Source organism: Homalodisca vitripennis, chromosome 4 (genome assembly GCF_021130785.1).
Source record: "Homalodisca vitripennis isolate AUS2020 chromosome 4, UT_GWSS_2.1, whole genome shotgun sequence".
In the NCBI taxonomy this organism is placed as follows: Eukaryota; Metazoa; Arthropoda; class Insecta; order Hemiptera; family Cicadellidae; genus Homalodisca; species Homalodisca vitripennis.
The window spans coordinates 71399116-71418249 of NC_060210.1; the positions used below are offsets into that span (position 1 = coordinate 71399116).

At 36.5% G+C, this 19134-nt stretch overlaps 2 protein-coding genes across 2 annotated transcripts in view; one reads left to right on the forward strand and one right to left on the reverse strand.

Annotated features, from left to right (window-relative positions):
• Positions 1-9911: 9911 nt before the first annotated feature.
• LOC124359506 lies at positions 9912-11745 on the reverse strand. The gene is made up of 2 exons (XM_046812298.1): positions 11181-11745; positions 9912-10214 (listed from the first exon to the last, which is right to left on the reverse strand). Exons 1-2 carry the CDS (start codon positions 11742-11744, stop codon positions 9999-10001), a joined length of 780 nt encoding a protein of 259 aa, XP_046668254.1. The 5' UTR covers position 11745; the 3' UTR covers positions 9912-9998.
• A 533-nt stretch (positions 11746-12278) lies between these two features.
• Positions 12279-19134, forward strand: part of LOC124359507 (protein C12orf4 homolog) — a 31388-nt gene continuing 24532 nt past the window's right edge. The window contains exons 1-2 of the mRNA XM_046812299.1: positions 12279-12720; positions 18690-18835. Coding sequence (XP_046668255.1) covers positions 12543-12720; positions 18690-18835 — 324 coding nt within the window. The 5' untranslated portion in view covers positions 12279-12542. The remainder of the gene's footprint in view (positions 12721-18689; positions 18836-19134) is intronic.

A 19134-nucleotide genomic window follows, 5' to 3' on the forward strand; every position in this document is an offset into this window, starting at 1 on the left:
CTGATGTTTTTTGTGGATTGGAATAGAAAATAAGTACCAACAACAGCCATACTTCGCAAGCACTGCCGGTAATTCCGGTAACTAAAACTAATCAATTTAATATATCTATATTATATACATAATCTTTTATCTCTCTATCTTTGCCTCTCTGTTTGCTGATGCTGCTATTATTAAAAAGAGATATTTATTCAACAGGAATAATCCACAGTGAATGACTGCCATAGCCTAAAACAATTCAATTGTTATTAAATTATTTCTTAATTTATTATTGTTACTATTTATTCAATTCTACTTATGGTACTTTGGGATTATACCGACCACACCCAGACATGAATCGTTATTTCACATTTCGTTTCTACTGATTACTAGATTAGCGTAGAACAATATTTCGTCAATATAAAACAGGAATTGTCTTATCGCAAACACCTCCCCATTCTCAGACAGAGGTCAAAGTCGAGCGTCTAGTAGATAACGTGATTGCAGAGTCTCGCCGCCCGTTCAGCTGGTGCATCGCTTTGTTGTACTTCCGTGTTTTACCTCTACATTTCTCCAAACACAAAAATTCAACAAAAACAAACATTTACCAAACTAAACTTTTTATTAAAAAAACACTCATAACTTGTTTTTATTCTTGATCACATTCCGCCACCCAAAATGCGAGTGCCTCCGGCCATCAGCGCGGGCTTCGGCAGCACCTTCGGTGCTGCCCCGCGCTGATGTCGACGAAAGAAAAACATCCCTCGAGATAGTACCTATCAGTAAAATATCAAATTCTAGAGGGGCTAATCAGAAATATAAATTGAATTGTAATGGAAAGGCAATGATGTACCGTGCAAATCACGTGATGCCGCGCGGCCTGCCGTAATCAGGATTCTCGAGAAAGATAAGATATCAGCGACAACAATACCGATCACAATACCTGGAAATGCTTGTAAGTTTGTAATTTTGTAATTGAAGAGTTGTTTTTTCGTTCTATCATGTTTGTTTCTATAAATTTCTATTTTTGTGTTCTTCATACTGGTGTGGTCGGTATAATCCCAAAGTACCCTACTTATTGTTCTTATATCTTAGATTAAGTACTGTTCAGGATTTTTATAGCATATGTAAATAATAATTTTGCCAGTGGAAATAAAAATAATATGAAAACATTACCAGGGTGGTGTGCGTACTCAGTAGAGGATCTTAGGAAAAAAAATCTAAGCTTGTAGTTATTACCTATTAGTTAAACTTCTTTATAACTTTGTTTATGTATTTCTGTGTGTATAATACATCAATTCAAAAATCTATCAAAACTAACCACACCATTAATAAGATAATACAGACTCTACCCAACAATTTCTAGTCCTAGTTTAAAATTTGGGTTAACACTCGAACTCACTAACTACCTCTACTCCAATTTGAAAAATTCTTTTTTATTGATTCTATGGACAACTGTAGTTGACATGTATTTTAGTTGAATATAATTTTAGTCTCTTTCATCATTTTATAGGTATAAGGGAAATTGTAATCCAAATACGGGAAGAATAACCCTTTCAATGTTTGTAATTTTAAATTACAATAATTCTCAATCCATTAACCTTTTAATTAATGTTTGACTTTACCAGATCTACCAGCGCTGCTAGTGATGAACGAAACAATCCATGAAGATTGTACTTATCAGTTAACAGATCGAAGTTCCAAAGTTTTGATTGTGAATGACTCCGACCTATACTGCGTATTGTGACCACACCAACCGGTGCTGCCTCACACTGTAGCTGCTGATGAACAAAACACATCTTGTAATATAATAGCTATGGGGTAATAGATCAAAATTCCAGATGGTCTGATCACGAGTCTCAGATAATATATGCTACAGTAGTCTATCATAGCTATAGTTATATTAGTCTCACTGGCCAAATCTAACCCGGTTTCGGAAGTGACTCCACATCCATAAACCTTTGTAGAATACACATGTAGGAGGGTTATCCTAGTAGTATTCTTGCTCTGAACACGGGTCAATGTTGTTTCAGAACAGCATCTTGTGGTAGCATATACTCCTTTTTCGTAGATTCACAGCCCATGACTTTTATTTTTATTTTTTACTTTATTTTTATTTATTTATTTCCAACGCAGAACCAAATTACATAGAGAAGAGTGAAATATAACAGCAACATAACAGTGTGTGTGTGTGTGTGTGTGTGTGTGTGTGTGTGTGTGTGTGTGTGTGTGTGTGTGTGTGTGTGTGTGTGTGTGTGTGTGTTTGTTGTGATTAAGAGGTTTCAGTGAGTTGTAGGTTGATAAATGTCTGGAGATTCCGTTGGAAGGTTAGGAATGAGGAAGCGATGAAATCCATGTGGTTAGGAAGAAGGTTTCCATGAAGCTGAATTCTTCGCATCGTAGAGTTGGCCAAGTATGATGAGGAAACAGAGGATCTAGCAAATAGATATTGGGATCTAGTGCCAGCAGGAACCCGGAAGCAAACCCTCTCCAGTAGCTCAGGACAGTCCACAGTAGAGTTAACGAGGCGGAACAAGAATATTGCATCATGGTAGAAGCGCCTTGTTTCAAGAGCGGGTAGTTGGAGAAGGGATGCCACTTCGCGTGTAGAGACCTCTAGGTATCCATAGCCCAATCTTAGCCCCACCAGCCTGAGAAATCGCCTCTGGACCCTCTCCAGATCTTCAATCAAATATTTCTGATGTGGCGACCAAATCACACAGCAGTACTCCAGATGTGGGCGCACCAAGGTACAGTAGAGAGTCTTGAAAGAGAGTATATCAGTGAAATGCTGTGAAATTCTGTGTATCAGGCCGAGTTTGCGCAATGCCTGGCTGCAAGCCGACCGAATATATGCATCCCAGTTGAGTGTAGATGTAATGGTCACTCCAAGATCTTTTACTGTAGTAACTCTTGATAGTGTTATGCCGCTCAGAGAATAGTCAAATTTTATTGGAGAGACGGTTCGGTGGAAAGTGATACAGACACACTTATCGAGGTTGAGAGCCATGCTATTTTCCAGGCACCACTCCTCTACCCGATTCAGATCTTCCTGGAGATTAATAGCATCTTGATGTGTAGTAACTTTCGCATACAGTTTCAAATCATCGGCGAAGAGTAGGTGGTTACAGCTCAGTCTTCGAGTTATGTCGTTAATGTAGATATTGAACAAAGTGGGGCCCAGGTGTGAACCCTGAGGTACGCCAGAAGTAGCAATGAACTCCTTGGATAGAGCGGAATGGAAGCGAACCTGAAGTTTTCTCTCATGTAGATAGCTCACAAACCATTTGAGCAGTGGTCCACAGATCCCATACTCACACAACTTGCGGATGAGTAGGACATGGTCGACTCGATCGAAAGCCTTGGCAAAATCCAATTCAACGGCATCGATCTGAGTTCTCTCTCCGAGTGCGTCCATAATATGAGTCTGAAAGACGGCTAGATTAGAAACGGGAGAACGGTCAGACATAAAACCATGCTGTTTGTTAGTAATAAGATGGTGAACTCTAAACTGCAACCTGTCAAGCACAAGTCTCTCAAAAATCTTAGCAAAAATCGGTAGGATAGCAATTGGTCTGTAATTTGCGATGTCATTCACTGAACCTTTTTATGAATTGGCACAACGTGACTAAACTTCAGACATTCGGGAAATGTGCCATTAGGTAGAGATAGATTGAATAATTTAGTCAGAGGCAATACTAAGAGTTCAGCGCAATACTTTACAACTGCAGGCGATATAGAATCGGGACCAGGCCCCTTGGATCAAGATTTGTAAGGGCACTTTGGACATCATCATAATCAAGGAGACATATAGAAATAGCAAATATTAATTTTAATGAATTCTTAAATGAACTTTATCACTCATACTTATGCATATTGAATTATCAATATAAAATCAAAGTTTAATTTAATATCATTCTTAACTTTGTCACTTATAATTATAAATTAAGTTACTTATTGATTACTTACTTACTTACTTGATTGATTTACTTACAGAAAAGTCTTCAGTATGAGCAGAGCTTCAGCTGGTGCCGAAAACCGATGAGAAGAAATCAGCAAACATATTTGCAATGCAAACATCATCAGATGATGTGGTGTCTTCAAAGGACATCACTGATGGGGCTGTATCAGATCTGTTGCAGGCCTTAATATAGGTCCAAAATATTTTGGGATTGGATGGTAGCACTTCTTGAACGTGGTTGACATAGCGCAGGAAACAGATTTTTGTCAATGACTTGCACTCAGATCTAACGGCTGCGAATCGATGGTAAATCGTTACATCGAAGGGCAACTTGAATTGTTTGTGAAGAATCTTTTTCAAGATTGTAAGGTGGACAAGTTTCTTGGAAAACCATATGAGAAAGGAAGACTGGCTGTGTTTCTTCAGAGGAGAATTCCTTACTACGCAGTCGCCGATAGTCTTACAAAAGCCGGCAAAGGAAGCGTCAACATCGTCAACCGTAGTCCATGACATTATGTTCATCCTTTGAAGTTCGCTGAAAACTGCTTGAAGGTTGCATTTTCTCAAATCAGGTCTGAGGAAAGAATGTATATTTCTCTTTACTCTAAGATCCAGCTCCATACTTAGGGACGGGTGATGAATATACTCAGCAACAAGAGGATCAACGTCTCGAGTGACCTTCATTGAACTAGAAGAAGTAAAGACGAGATCCAGAATCACCCCTCTATCGTTTGCCAAATGGTTTACCTGCGACAGACCAAGCAGCTCGGCCATCTCGGAGATCGCAATTGCGGAATGGTTGAGCACGACCTGGGATGAAGTCCAGCTGATACCGGGAAGGTTGAAATCTCCGATCAGATGGATATGAGCGAAGTTGTTGAGTGCCACGATCTCTTCCACTGAGCTAGAAAAATTCATGTAAGCAGCAACAGGCTGGCTGGGGGGAATATAGACTCCTCCAATTAGAGCTTTCTCACAATTGTTCAGGGTTAACGACACAAAAAGAGATTCTGTTTTCGTGGAAGTGGCAATTTCAGAAGATTGTAGACGCTTGGATACTGCAATCAAAACACCTCCACCGCTCATTTTGTTTGCTGAGGAGGAGGTTCTGTCCTTCCGGTAAAGTTCATAGTTACTGAAGCCAAGTTCGCCGTTGGAGATGCTTGGTATAAGGTTAGTCTCAGTTAGAACTATGATGTCCTGAATGTAAGAAATTAGTGATTGCCTTAATTCATCTAGTTTGGATCTAAGTCCATTTACATTTTGATAATAAATGTGTATGGTTTCTGTGCCGTTGGAAATTACACGTTTTTTGGAGACTGAATTATTTTAGGAGTGCCATTAAGATATTTTATAGTGAGGCCCTTTTCGCCGTTGTTAGTGCGAGACTCGAGGGATCTACGAAGGTCCTGGAGATATTTACGCTCGTGAGGAGTCATGTCATGACTTGCTGTGACTTCAGAGAGAGAGGCATCAGAATTCCCCAGTAGATCCTGAGAAAATCCTATGAAAAACCGTTTAGCGTCATCGGGACTTGGTAAGATGACTTTGATGGGACGAGTTTTATTGCAGTCTTTCCCAAGACTAAAAAACGTGAAGTTCTGGACCTGAAAATCTAATGAGACAAAGATCTTGTTTAACAGGTCCAGATCGTAAGTCCTTTTTACATTGGATTAAGTACTTGAGCACTCAGGGATGTTGTGCAAAATGACCTTCGACTGTCTGGCTGTGTGATTGACAATTTCAGAATAAATGTCATTGGTGGAGGACGATATGTGCTTAGTTATATTTGAAGCCATATCAGACTTCAATGATTTGATTTCAGACTCCAGTTTAGTTACTCTTGGTTCGACTTGGGACATTTGTTCAGTCAAGCTGCTAATCTCCTGTCGCAAATAAGTGATGTCGTTGGGATATGAGTAAGATCAGCTTTAGTGGCTAGAGAATCCATCTTATCAAATAGTGCCTTAATAACTGGGTCGAGTTTTAGTTGAGAAGTAGAGTCGCATCCACAATCAGTATGATTGCACAGCCATTTTAGATTTTCGTCATTGGCATAACGTTTGTAATCAGAAGCTGACATTTTGATGCACTCAGAGTGGAACCAGCGATCGCAAGTGTCGCATTGTATGCCCTTGTCGGTGCCGGTAACTCGCACCATACATCTTGCGCATGCATCTTTAGAGTCCATCTTTGGTGTTAAGAACGAACAGAGTGAAAGAGAAGTGTTGTGGCAATAATGGGGAATCAGTTGGGAAGTGTAATTGTTAAGTAAAGTGTGTTAACATACATAAAATCAAATGCAACAGATTCAATAACATAACAATAACAATGAAACATATAATAGACAACTCTTGTGTACAACAATCAGTTCTTAACCAGTGTAGTAAATATAGTTCATATATGTAGCCGGTCGACGAAAGATCTAGAAGGCTGTGGATTTTGAGAAGCGCAGATTCCTCCTTGCAGCAGCAGCAGCCGATGACAGCGGAATGACGGAACATTGACTTGACCACACAAGTTGACAGGAAAGGGAACATTGACTTGACCACACAAGTTGACAGGAAAGAAGAGGATGTCCTCCTCCGTAGACTAATGGTTATAGTCTCGGCTCTAACTGAGAGATCACGGGTTCAAATCCCGGGGAGGGCCAATCATGTATAGACACGAGATAACCCAGTGAACATCGAAGCCTACATAGCTGTGTAGCTGAGGCTTAAAAAAAGAGAGAGAGAAAAAGAAGAGAATGTTTGTTTATTCATGAAAGAAATTCACAATATGCTCCAATTAAAAAATTGAGTTATTGAGCAATGACCGTTAGTGACACAGAATCACAAACTCACTGAATTTCCATGAAAGTAGTCCAAGACATCCAGGTAATAATTAATGCAGAACCCAGAGGCAAAAAAACACGAGACGTATTACAGGCCACTGGCAGAAGTCAGCAAGTCAATACTGATATGATAAACCCAGGACTTATTACTATGGGGCATTCCTCTGAATGCTCTTAACGCACAACAAAAGAGTTCACTTAGTTTGTGAAACTTCATGTTCCGTAGTCTTAAACCCAGGATCATAAACACTCCCATTGCATCGTAGTTGGTGGTTACAGTTTGAAAAGAGTATGTTTTACCTAAGAACTGTAAAACAAATAAGTTATAACAAAAGTAAAATTTTCCAGTACGACCCAGATCTTAATCGACATTTCCCTTATTCCCTTATGAAAAATCCCCCATTTGCTATGCACAATGTTAAATCATTTTTTTAACCACGTAAACAGTAACTTGAGGTAACCAAATGCATTTATGAGGAAAGTTCCTGTACTTGTAGCTATGGCATAGAAGTATTTAAGTTTTCTTCGACATCTGCTATCGACCATGATACAGACGTAATTGTATTGTATGGTAGTTAACAGCCTAATTCATCAACCGAAAAACAATCTTAAAACATACTTTTACTTCGTCTGAGCGAAGTGATAAGAATTATGTGTTCAGCTTACAAACAGAATTGTTTGTAAACATTACCTTTCAACTTTTGATTAAAGAAACTAAGTCAAAATTAGTATTACAAACACCATATACTTATTTTTCAAAGTAATGTAGTTTTTTGTTTCAAACAAGTATAACCATATCATAAATAGTATTTTTTTGGTTTTGAAGTTTATTTATTTATCAATAGAAACTAAGATTTTACTTGTTAAATTACATTTAATAAACAATGACTCGATTTTGAGACGGAGTTAGGACTGTTTTAACTTGTCTTCCACTCAACCTCGGTTTAGGTGAAAAACTGTGGAAATATATGTTTATTTATTTAATAATACATCTAGCATAACAAAAGGCGAGTATACTTAACTTGAAGGGCGCAGGAAAAACCAAGTAAGTCATGAAAACTAAATGACTAGATAATGGAATTTCAAAATTACAAACTTAACCAGAGATTTAAATTCAGGTAAAAATGAATGAAAGGTAGGTAAAGGCTTCCCAATATTGTTTGTTGATGTTTAATGACATTAAAATTATATTTTGTTTGCTCAGAGGAGTAAAATTTGTACTCGTCGTTTTCTTCTTTTTTTTAAGAGAGAGCAGAGAGCCCGTAACCATTAAATATGGACCTCCTATTACAAGGAGGTGCTTATTTAGGGCATAAACACGACCACTGTGCTGATTTAGCACCACCTTTCGTGACGTCAAATTTACCTTCAGAGCGAAATGGTGTTATGTCCATGGTGGTGCTAAATCAGGCGCAACGTTTGACAAGTAGAAATGGATATAATTGTCGTTGTTTAGCGGCAACTCAATGCAACGTTATTCTGCCAGTCGACAACAGTTTGCGCAGTGTTCTTTGAACAACGTTTTCCAGTCGCTGTTACTTATTGAAATACAATAAATTACTACAACACGGCCTTGTAAAATAATATGAGATGCTAAACATAAAAGTTTTATATTTTCTATTAATTTTGTACATATTTTTGTAATATTTTATACATTTCATATATTACAATCATCACCTATTTCTCAATATTAAATTCATAAATATTTACACATTTCATTACTATAATTTATATTAGTTTCTATAACTTGATCAGTATCATTTTCACTACAATCTTGTATTTCCGAAATAATTAATTAATTTGTCATTGTCATTATATTCTAAAAATAAAATTATCGGTTTATGATAGCTGAAATAAAAAATACAAATTCTGGAATAAAGTAAAGCATAGTAGCACTAGCCACTGAACGAAACGGAGAAACGCACCGATATAAAAATGTCCGCGATATTCCCGCCCCTAGTGGCCACAAATCGAACAAGCGTGATCCGTGACACGAAACGAAAGTCCCCCTCCCATATCAGTGTATTAATTGTATAAGTATAATGCACACACGTACCTAGTCTTAAGCCGTGTCCACACTATGCCGCGGCTGGCTTTTGGCAATGCCGCGTTGGCAAAGCCAACGCGGCAAACCTAGATTTTGGCTTGTCGTCTACACGTGAGTTGGCATTCAGTCGCAAAATGTCTGACGAGGAGGATGTACTAGTTGCTTTAGGCGCGTTTGTAATTATCAATCACGAAAAATTGCGTAAACGACGGTTTTGGGTGCATCCAAGCCTTCAAAGTAGAAGAAAATACGGAACTAGTGAGTTGATGAAGGATTTGGTATTGGATGATGAAGACGAATTAAATCTCGAGTACAGATATGGATGTGGTTTCAAAAACTTTTTTCGAATGAAAAGTAGTGACTTTGAAGATCTTCTAAATAAGATAGCTCGTATCATCCAGAAACGAGACACGTCCTTCAGAAGTGCTATTCCTCCACATGAACGCCTTGCAGTTACTCTGCGGTTTTTGGCAACGGGAGACTCTTACCACTCGTTAAGTTACACATTCAAGATTTCAAAGCAAATAATATCAACCATCATCCCGACTGTTTGTGAAGCAATTGTCAGTGTATTACAGGATTACATCAAGGTAAGAAAAAATTGTATATTAGAAAAAACCTTTATTTGGTAGACATGCGTCTCAAGTTCCGAACAAAACACTCTCCATTACAAATGAAACCCTTATTTACTTAGTTAAAATGAGTATTAAGTTAATTACAATAACAAAAATGAACAAAAGTCTTAACTCAAATTTGAATTTTGAAGAGATGAGGTGTAAAATTCTCTTTTATTTAAATTTGTAAAATTATTATTACAGGTGCATCAATATATTGTCGATAGAGTCATTGTCCGTATGGGTTGATAGCGAGGAGCTTATGACTGAATCTGGAGAGTTTGCCTGTGTGATTCCGTGAAAAGACAGCTGCTCACTACATGGGTTTGGATTGGGACAAGCTGGTGGCATCGGGACAGAAATCGGTTGTTGTACGTAGTTCGGTGTTGGGTAGAATGGCTGTGAGTAACTTCCGCCGATTGGGTTGCCATAGTCGTACTTGCCCATTTCTGCTTCAAACAGAATATTACTAATAGGTGTTTTGCAATTTTCTGAGCATTTGATGATGGGAGGTCTTTAATACGCAGTCCTACTTGCTCTCCAAAAGATTTGAACTGATCCATACCTTTATGCCGACCTTGGATACTTCTCATAATTGACAGAGCTTCTTCTGTAGCTGTAGTCTTTTTTTTTCTTTTGTGGGCCTCCGCCTGGCCGATCAGACTGTTCCTTTGGCAAACTTACACGTTTTCGAGGCGTTTCTCCACTTGGTCCAGCAACTTGGTCCTGGTTGACAGTTTGCGATTGGTTTGCAGTATCTCCATCTTTATTTGTATGCTCGTCCTAAAAAAAAGGAAAAGATTAATGATTGGATAATGAATATTGCTATATTGTTGTCATTTTGTTTCAGATGCCAAAAACAGAAGCAGAGTGGAAAGTTATTTCAAAAGAGTTCAATGATAAGTGGAATTTCCCAAACTGTGTGGGGGCCTTTGATGGGAAGCATATTGAGTTGCAAGCACCTATCCATAGTGGCACAGAATATTTCAACTACAAGGGGTTTTTCAGTATAGTTCTATTTGCGGTGGTAGATGCGCACTACAACTTTATCTACGCAAGTGTTGGTTGTCAAGGAAGAATATCAGACGGAGGTGTGTTTAGTCACACAACATTCAGAGATTGTCTGAGGAACAACACAATGCATCTTCCTCCTCCTACTCCTCTTCCTGGAAGAACAGATAAAACACCGTATGTTTTTGTGGCCGATGATGCTTTTCCTTTATCGAAGCACATCATGAAACCATATCCAGGTATTCAAAAAAAGGACTCTAAAGAAAGAGTGTTCAACTATCGGTTAAGTAGAGCACGTAGAGTTTCTGAGAATGCATTCGGCATAATATCCTCTGTGTACCGCATACTACAAAGACCTATGCTATTAAAACCAGAATGGGCTACGCTGGTGGTGTTGGCAGTACTTTATCTGCACAACTACTTGAGGAAAAGTAATTCCAAATCAGTGTACAACCCCGTGGGAACATTCGACTCTGAGTGCTCAACTACAGGTGAGATCAATCCAGGACATTGGAGACAATCCCCTTCAAATCAAGCTTTGGTCAACATTCCTCGAACTTCAAGAAGAAGCACTGATGAGGCACAAGCCACTAGAAAAGAATTTGCAGACTTCTTCGCTTCCCCGGCTGGAAAATTATCCTTTCAACAAGACAAATAATTAGCCCTAACTATGTAATATGTGTTTGATATGAACGTAAAATATAATTACTAATACTTACTGTGTCAATATATATTTACCTGCGTGATTGTGTCCGTCGTTTCGTTAGGTGTATTTCGATCCTGGAGAAATAGCATGTTGTTATAGCAAAACCATTTACTCTTGTACACATCAGAATTTCCCGCACCAGACTTACTTGAGTCTCTCTCCTTTTTTATTTCACGTAAAAAATGGCACACTAGGTTTTTAATTTTCTTTTCCACTACTGCTTTGTCAACACCAAAAACATCTGCTATTTCTTGAAGAGCATCTTGTTTCTTGTTTCTGTCTTTGTACCCTTTCAAGCGACAGTCCCACAGAACAGGTTTATCACGGTAGAGCTCAATAAGTTGACACACTTTATCGTTCGTCCACTCCATGACTGTACTCGGCACTGTCTCAGCCACAACTGAACCACGTGCATGCCGCGTGAAGCCAACGGTTGGCTCGTCCCCACTACCGGCTCTCACCGGCTTCCTTTGATGGAGACCGACACTAGAGCGATTTTCGTTGGCAAACCATTGGCTCAGCGGCATATGCCAACGGCCACGTCTACATTGCATTGGCTTTGCCAACGCGGCATTGCCAAAAGCCAACCGCGGCATAGTGTGGACACGGCTTAATGTTACAAAACTATAGGCCACATGAAAATGGTGATACTGAAGAATTTATTTTGTCTATTTAACATAATTGAACAATTTGCTTTGTGTACTAAATATAAATTACACTAGTGCTTTATAAAACTTCTAGGCAAGTTTTATAAAACTTCTATTATTGCGCTGTAAATAGATTGCCGACAAAATGGTCACACTACATCACTGTTCTTCGTTTTAACTCCTTTCCTCAAATAACAGCTGAAGAATTTTGAGTCTGCCACTTTTGACTGTTGAATGAATGGATTCAATGTTCATTCTCATCCTCTTGCCAAAATAACAGGAAGTTTCTCGCAACACGATGCGGGGACAGCTGTTGCCACGCGGAAACTCTAATGTTTATCCTGTTACGTTAAATAACACCCATCCACTACTTACAAATTAAAAGATTACTCAACGATTCAACATCTGTTGCAATAAAACAAGATTATAAAAAAATGTTATGTTGATTTCATTCGCCATTACGTTTCTTCAGACAACTCGTAAATCAAACAGACAGTAGTGACCACAGTGTTACTTTACGGAAACATCTGATGGCCAAAAAAAGCGTTAACACCGCCTTAATCGTAATCGGGCTGTTATCTTGCGGGGCGGGCTACTTTAGCCTCTACCTTCTGCTACACTTATTGACTTACCAATTTGTTTACTTACATAGTACTTCTAGGTTATGTTTTACGTTGTGGTCATAAGTAGGAAACTGAAAGTATATTACCGATTCTGCTGTTTCAATTCGAAACTTAATTTTAAGATATGGATAACAACTATAATCCAGTCAAGCAACTGGAATTTCATTTTGCATTTCCAATGCTTACTCGAGAAGATCTGTACCAACTAAAAGTGCCAGTGGAAATTCCATTTACAGAATCAATACCAGAGCTTGTTCAGAGGCTTGTAGCATCATTAAAACTCCCACCTTATATTGAAGAAGGTTAGTATAACGATCTAGGTGTCCATTAGGACAAATTATGGGCTCTGTTAATTACTAAACCATTGCAGTTGTTCTCATTCAGTATTATCCTATAGTAAATTTACTCATTCAATGTTTATATTATTAAAAACAAATCTTTTTTTTTAAATCTCATTTAAGCCTCAGTGTCAGCTATGCCAGCTTCGAAGTGCACTGGTTTTTATTATTATAATATGATTGGACCTCCTGGGATTTGAACCCGTGATCTCTCGGTTAGAGAGCCGAGACTATAACCATTAGTCTACGGAGAAGGACAAAAACAAATCTATAACACACCAATGAAAACTGATGGTAAAAAAAAACACAGACCAGTGACCCTAATATAAGTAGGGTCAGCAGATGATACAGCAGACAAAAATCCATCACTATCAACACATAAGGCTCAAATCTGCTTTTCTTTATTCTCAAAAGCCTTAGTAGGGTCTTTGATTTTATAAACGGTATTAAAATGTTCTACATTAGGCAACGACTTAAAAAAATTCAACTTTATATCCTTTTTTAGATTGACTTAATAACGAATATGGTAAAATCACTTTATTTAGAAGATAATGTAGCCAACCATGGGCTATGTAGTAAAACTCACCCAAAGCTGACAGAGGATTGGTTTTTCCACCTTGAAAACATGCATACACAGCTATCTTTGTTAGCCAGATTTTGGTAAAAATGGCGTAATACTGTTGCCTTATGCACATTACTCATTCAACCTAGTTTCCGGTGATTTTTATTTTTTTATTTCCAAGTAGGTATATGGGGTATGAAAGGATTCATATTTGAAAACATTGATGACTTCAAGAAATTTGAGTACGGTGGAGCTATAGGCTAGATGTAGCAGAAGATAAATGTAAAAAATGTTTTGAACAATTGAATCACCAATTGGTCTGATTGATCACATGGTCTTGTTATGATCGTAAGTCTACCTCCTATTGTTTGCTGTTGACATCAGCCATGCTATCTTTGGAGACGTAAAATAACAATAATGCTGAAATCAGAGAAATTTGTCCCTTAATAAAGATGTTTTTGTTCATTTAAACTTTCTACGAATTAAAGTTAATATCAGCCTGACACGAGTGCCTCACTGGCGACATATGAAAAAATCCCTCGAAGTAGTGCCTATCAGTAAAAAATCAAAATCTAAATGGTCTGATCACGAATGCATGTAGCCATTATAGGAAAAGCAACTTTAAAACACAAAAAAATATTTTAAATTCACCTAAACATAGCTTCCTACAATCTTATAAGAAAATTGGTTTCACTTTGAATGTTTTAAAATTAATTATTTGTCATTTTTATACCCTATAATTTTATATTGTTTTGTTTAGAAGGACAATATCAATAGATTAATAATGTGAATTTCGTTTGCGGTGTGGTTAAAAAACATTTGTAAAAAATGCATATAAATTGAATTCAACTTTCAATAAAGTAATACATAATTTTAAGAAAACAAAAGTTTAATAAATAAGCAAAACGAACTTAACCATAACTTCCTATGTGTGTGCACTTTTCTTCATTTATAAATAACACATGATTACACAAAGAACTTATACTCCCACTCTTGAAAAAGATGATGGCCAATTAAATAGGAATAATTCAATTTCCTAATATTTTAACTGTTCACGTAATCTGCATTCAAACACATAAAAATGTTACTGTCCTTCAGGAAAGGAAGGAGGATGAGCAGAATATGTTAATAACATTGACATTTTTATTGGCCACTTCGGCTGTTAACTTCACTGATACCTTATGGTAGGCCTACCAAGAATATTTTAGATAAGATGGATGGGTATTAAATCTTGCTTATGGTTGGTAGGGATATATAAAACTAAACAGCAGCGTCACGCTCAAAGGTACATGCTAGTGTGGGCCGTCGTTCACTATTGATAGCCTTAAAATGTAATCAATTCTTAAAGGATAGCAAGCCAATAAGCTATTATAGTAGTATGGACCTATACCGCTCTTATGTCTACCTTTTTAATCTTTTTGGGAAACTTATAAATAAATAAAGTATAAATTTAACTTATATTAAATTTCTTTTAAACAATATTTCAATGCATGTATGGAAACATCGCTACAGTCAACAAAACAGTTTAGCTTCAGCACTAACTTTTGAAATACACATATCCACATTCAGAGTAATCATGTCTCTAGTGTATTACAATATTATACACGAACGTTGTGTTTTCAGGGGCTCCTTAAAATAATAATGACATTTTAATTGATGGTGGGTAGCTAGAAATCAATGTTCCAATCAAAGATCAAATTTAATATTCTCTTCCCTGTTGAACATGTAAAACCGACTACGGTAAAATATTAAATCAGTTGTTGTCAGTAATTTACAGAAAAAGAATCAAAATTAACATGCTTGCATATTGTTCTAAAATCTAGTTAAATTGAGCCGTAATGCTACTCATCTACAAAACTTAATTCTTGAAATGGTACGGCACGATAGGAATTAAGCTGTAGTTTAAGTGATAGTGCTGCATGTGTGGTGTAAAAGTTTAAATTACTTTTATGCTGTACAACTATTAAAAAGTAAAATATTAGCAATAAAATCCATATTCTTTCAGAGTGGTGTTTAATTACATTTTCTCATTAATACAAATGGTTTTTAGGTATTATCTTGTGTTGAATTTCCTGTTGGGGGTTTGTGGCAGATGGCGGTTGCACTCAGCTAACATGGAATTCGTTATGTATATTACACAATACTTGTCTTGTTATTGTTTAAAGTGGTTATTTCTGGATTGATTTTAATAACTAACCACTTGAACAACAGTTGATTAAACTCTAGTACAATATACAGTCAAATCAAATCAAATCAGTTTTATTGTCGTATGGCAGTTACATGCAGTGACAAAGTCAAACTTCAGTCAAATGCCTCGTCAAAGAACTATTAATAAGTATAACATATATTACAATAATTTTAAGAAGTGGCAATCATTAAATAACATAGCAGAATGAGATCCTTGTGGTTCTGTAGACTAGCTTAGATAAAATAATAACTTTAAAACTTACATAAATATACCTAATATTATAAACTACTCGTTATAAAAATAAATTAATATAAAACAGTAACGAGAGCAATATTAACAGCAGTATTTAACAATGTAATAAATTTAAACAACATATAAATAACAACAATAAAAATTAATGAATAAATTAATGTTAAAAGAGGGTAATGAATAAATATGGCTCATAGATAACAATGCTGGCAGGCATGAACCTAGCAATGTAACAACAAGATAAATTTTAATGAAATAAAACAATAACAAACTATTAAACTTAAAAGGATATATCTTGACATGTCAGGAAGTCAGTCAAGGAATATAATGGGTTCCTCAATAGCCAGGCAATCAACTTATTTTTAAATGTCTGCATGTTATACTTATCAATTAGTTTACTAAACTTATTGTAAACTCTCTTTGACATCACTGTATGACTCATCAAAGTTTTGCTCAACCTACAATGACCAAAAGACAGATTATTTTTACCTCTTGTGTTATAATTATTAACATCTTCATTAAACATCAGAACATGGGATTTTTTAAGAGATCAAGAATATAGAGATTAACAACAGTATTGATTTTAAGTTCTATGAAAATAGGTTTGCAGTGATCAAGGGATTCAGCATTAGCAAGTATTCTGACGGCTTTTTTTTTTGTAAAATTAATATTTCATTCAAGCGGCTCGAGTTTCCCCAGAATAACAGACCATATTTTATAATTGATTGAAAGAGGGCAAAGTAAACCATTCTGAGATAATTGATAGTGAGTGACAAGGGACGTTAATCGCCTTAAGAGGTAATTACTCTGGACAACCTAGGCAAAATTTTGTCTACATGACTAGACCATGTAAGCTGATTATCTATGTATACACCTAAGAACTTAACACTAGTTATATTAACAAAGTTGGATTGAGGCATATTAAAAGGCCTTAGAGTGAATACAATATTCTGTGTTTTAGCGTGATTTAAGTAAAAACCATTTGTTTGAAACCATGCAGATGTATCAGACTGGACAGTATCACTGAGATCGTATATCTTATCACTATGATTAATAAAAGAGGTATCATCAGCATACATCACAATTTTTGACCTAACATTTAGAGGAAGATCATTAATGCTAATTAGGAATAGAAGAGGGCCAAGGACTGAACCTTGGGGAACACCAAACTCAAGCTCAATATCCTGTGACCACTCTCCATCAATACAGACTCTCTGCTTACGGTTAGCAAGATAGGACTTAAATAAGCTTCGACAACACGTCCGCATGACATACAGTAATGAACAACACCCCTAAAAACTGGAAAATTCGTTACTTAAAAATATTTCACACACACACACACACACATATTGTATGTATACACACACACATTTATATTGAACTATATATTTCTGGAATCAGCATTTATTTAGGTTAACTTTGTGTATTGAATTTCTTTCTTTATACACAAGAAGCAAGGTATAAACAGAGTTTGGAAGAAAATATTTAGGTTTTTTTTAATATCAGATTAAAGAGGTATTTATAAAGGACTCTTGATTTGAAACGCATCAACCTAAGCTTATTGTGAATTCATCACCTATTTCTTATCTGTGAAGTTCCAAATAAAGGTTTTCTCTTAACCCCATGCCTCTCACAATCCAAAATAAGGTGTTTAGCAGTATCCTTCTTTTGGTTACATAGTCTACATCTAGAATCTTCAGTAGTGAGTTGTAATGTGTTTCTGAAATTGACCGTGACCAGTATTAAGAGAAATGATTTATATCAGAAGGCCTGTGTCTAGCTTCACCAGCCACTTCTTAACTGGATGGTAGTGCCTCCAATAATCTTCTTGACAAATGATTGCCCAGGAATACTCTGCCATCTATTACAGTGCTTATTCTTAAATCATTTCTTAATAGCTTAGTAGGAAGTTTTTTTACTACCACAAGCCATTCAGGCCGTGAAAGTGCTTTTATTTAGTCATTTCTCGATAATTCGTCAGCTAGTTTATTGTCCCTAAAATTGACATGTCCAGAAACCCAGCTGAGATGCACTGAATTATGACTAGCTAGAATGGATAGTCTTAAAGCCCTCCCACACCAGACTTGAAGTAAATTCTGTCAAGAGCCGTAAGAGTGGTCTGGCTGTCAGATATTATCACTATCCGTTGATCTATATAATTCCTAGTCAATCCCATATTAGCATAAGCTAGAATAGTGTACATTTCAGCTTGAAAGACTGCAGTGATCTCCCAGACTTTCGCTGAGAGTTGTTCTGGGAGATGAACTCCACACTCCATCCGCCAGATTTGCCCTCCATCAAGAAGCCATCTATGTACTAAACTATATCACCTATGTTCCCTCCTTAGTCTCCAGTCCTCCCGAGATCAGATTGTTATAACAAAGAGTTTGCTAAATACAGGCTCATGACCTGTAAGTCTACTGGTAAAAGTCCTAGAACTTCAAATGCAGCAGTAGGACTGCTTTTAAAAGCTCCTGTAATTAATGAGCAAACCAGTCTTTGTAAGCTGGTAAGCTTGTCTTTGATTGTGACTTGCTACTAGACTAACGAACCCTAGGTTATTTGGAGTCTTACAATCGCACAATATAGCCAATTTGTCTTATGCCGTAGTTCGTGCCAATGAAGCATTTGGAAGTCATGAGTATCTTGCATTGTGAAGCACATTACACAAGTGTTTATTCCATGTCAGCTTACAATCTAAATATTTGACAGACTACAAAATCAAGCTGATAGTATTAGCTAATATAGTATTTAGGGAACTAAGAAACACATTACTTATATTCACTATATTTTTCACCTATAATTGATCAAGTTTCCAAAATTACAATGATAAATTAAATACCTAATACTGTATCTTCAATGGTCTGGATTCAATGTATATTTCAATAATGTGCATAATCATTTGTCAGTATCAGTGTATGTGTTACGTTTTAGATTTAGAAAGAGAACTTCAAACATTCATTGAAAAGGAAACTACAGATTTTTTGGATGAGCAGGCAGATGCTATTATTAAAAATTCTAAGACGGGTGAACTTGATGTTGAAGATGTCATAAAATATTGGGAAAAAAACTTCAAAGAGGTAAATTGATGTTTCTACTTCTTTATTCTGCTTGACTTCTGTAATTAGATTATGGTAATAATTTGGGCAACTATTATTTTTAATCACTGACTAACCCTTTCCGGATGAAGGGTGCTACCAGGCTAAATTGAGTGCTCTGTCACGGGAGAACACGTTAGAGAATTTATTATTTTAATAATTCTATTAGGATAAAACTGTTGTACATTATGTTATTAACTCCACAATACAGGGTTATATTTATATTAATAGTATGAATGGTCTAATATATAAGATTACCCTCCCTCTAATGTGTGATAGAT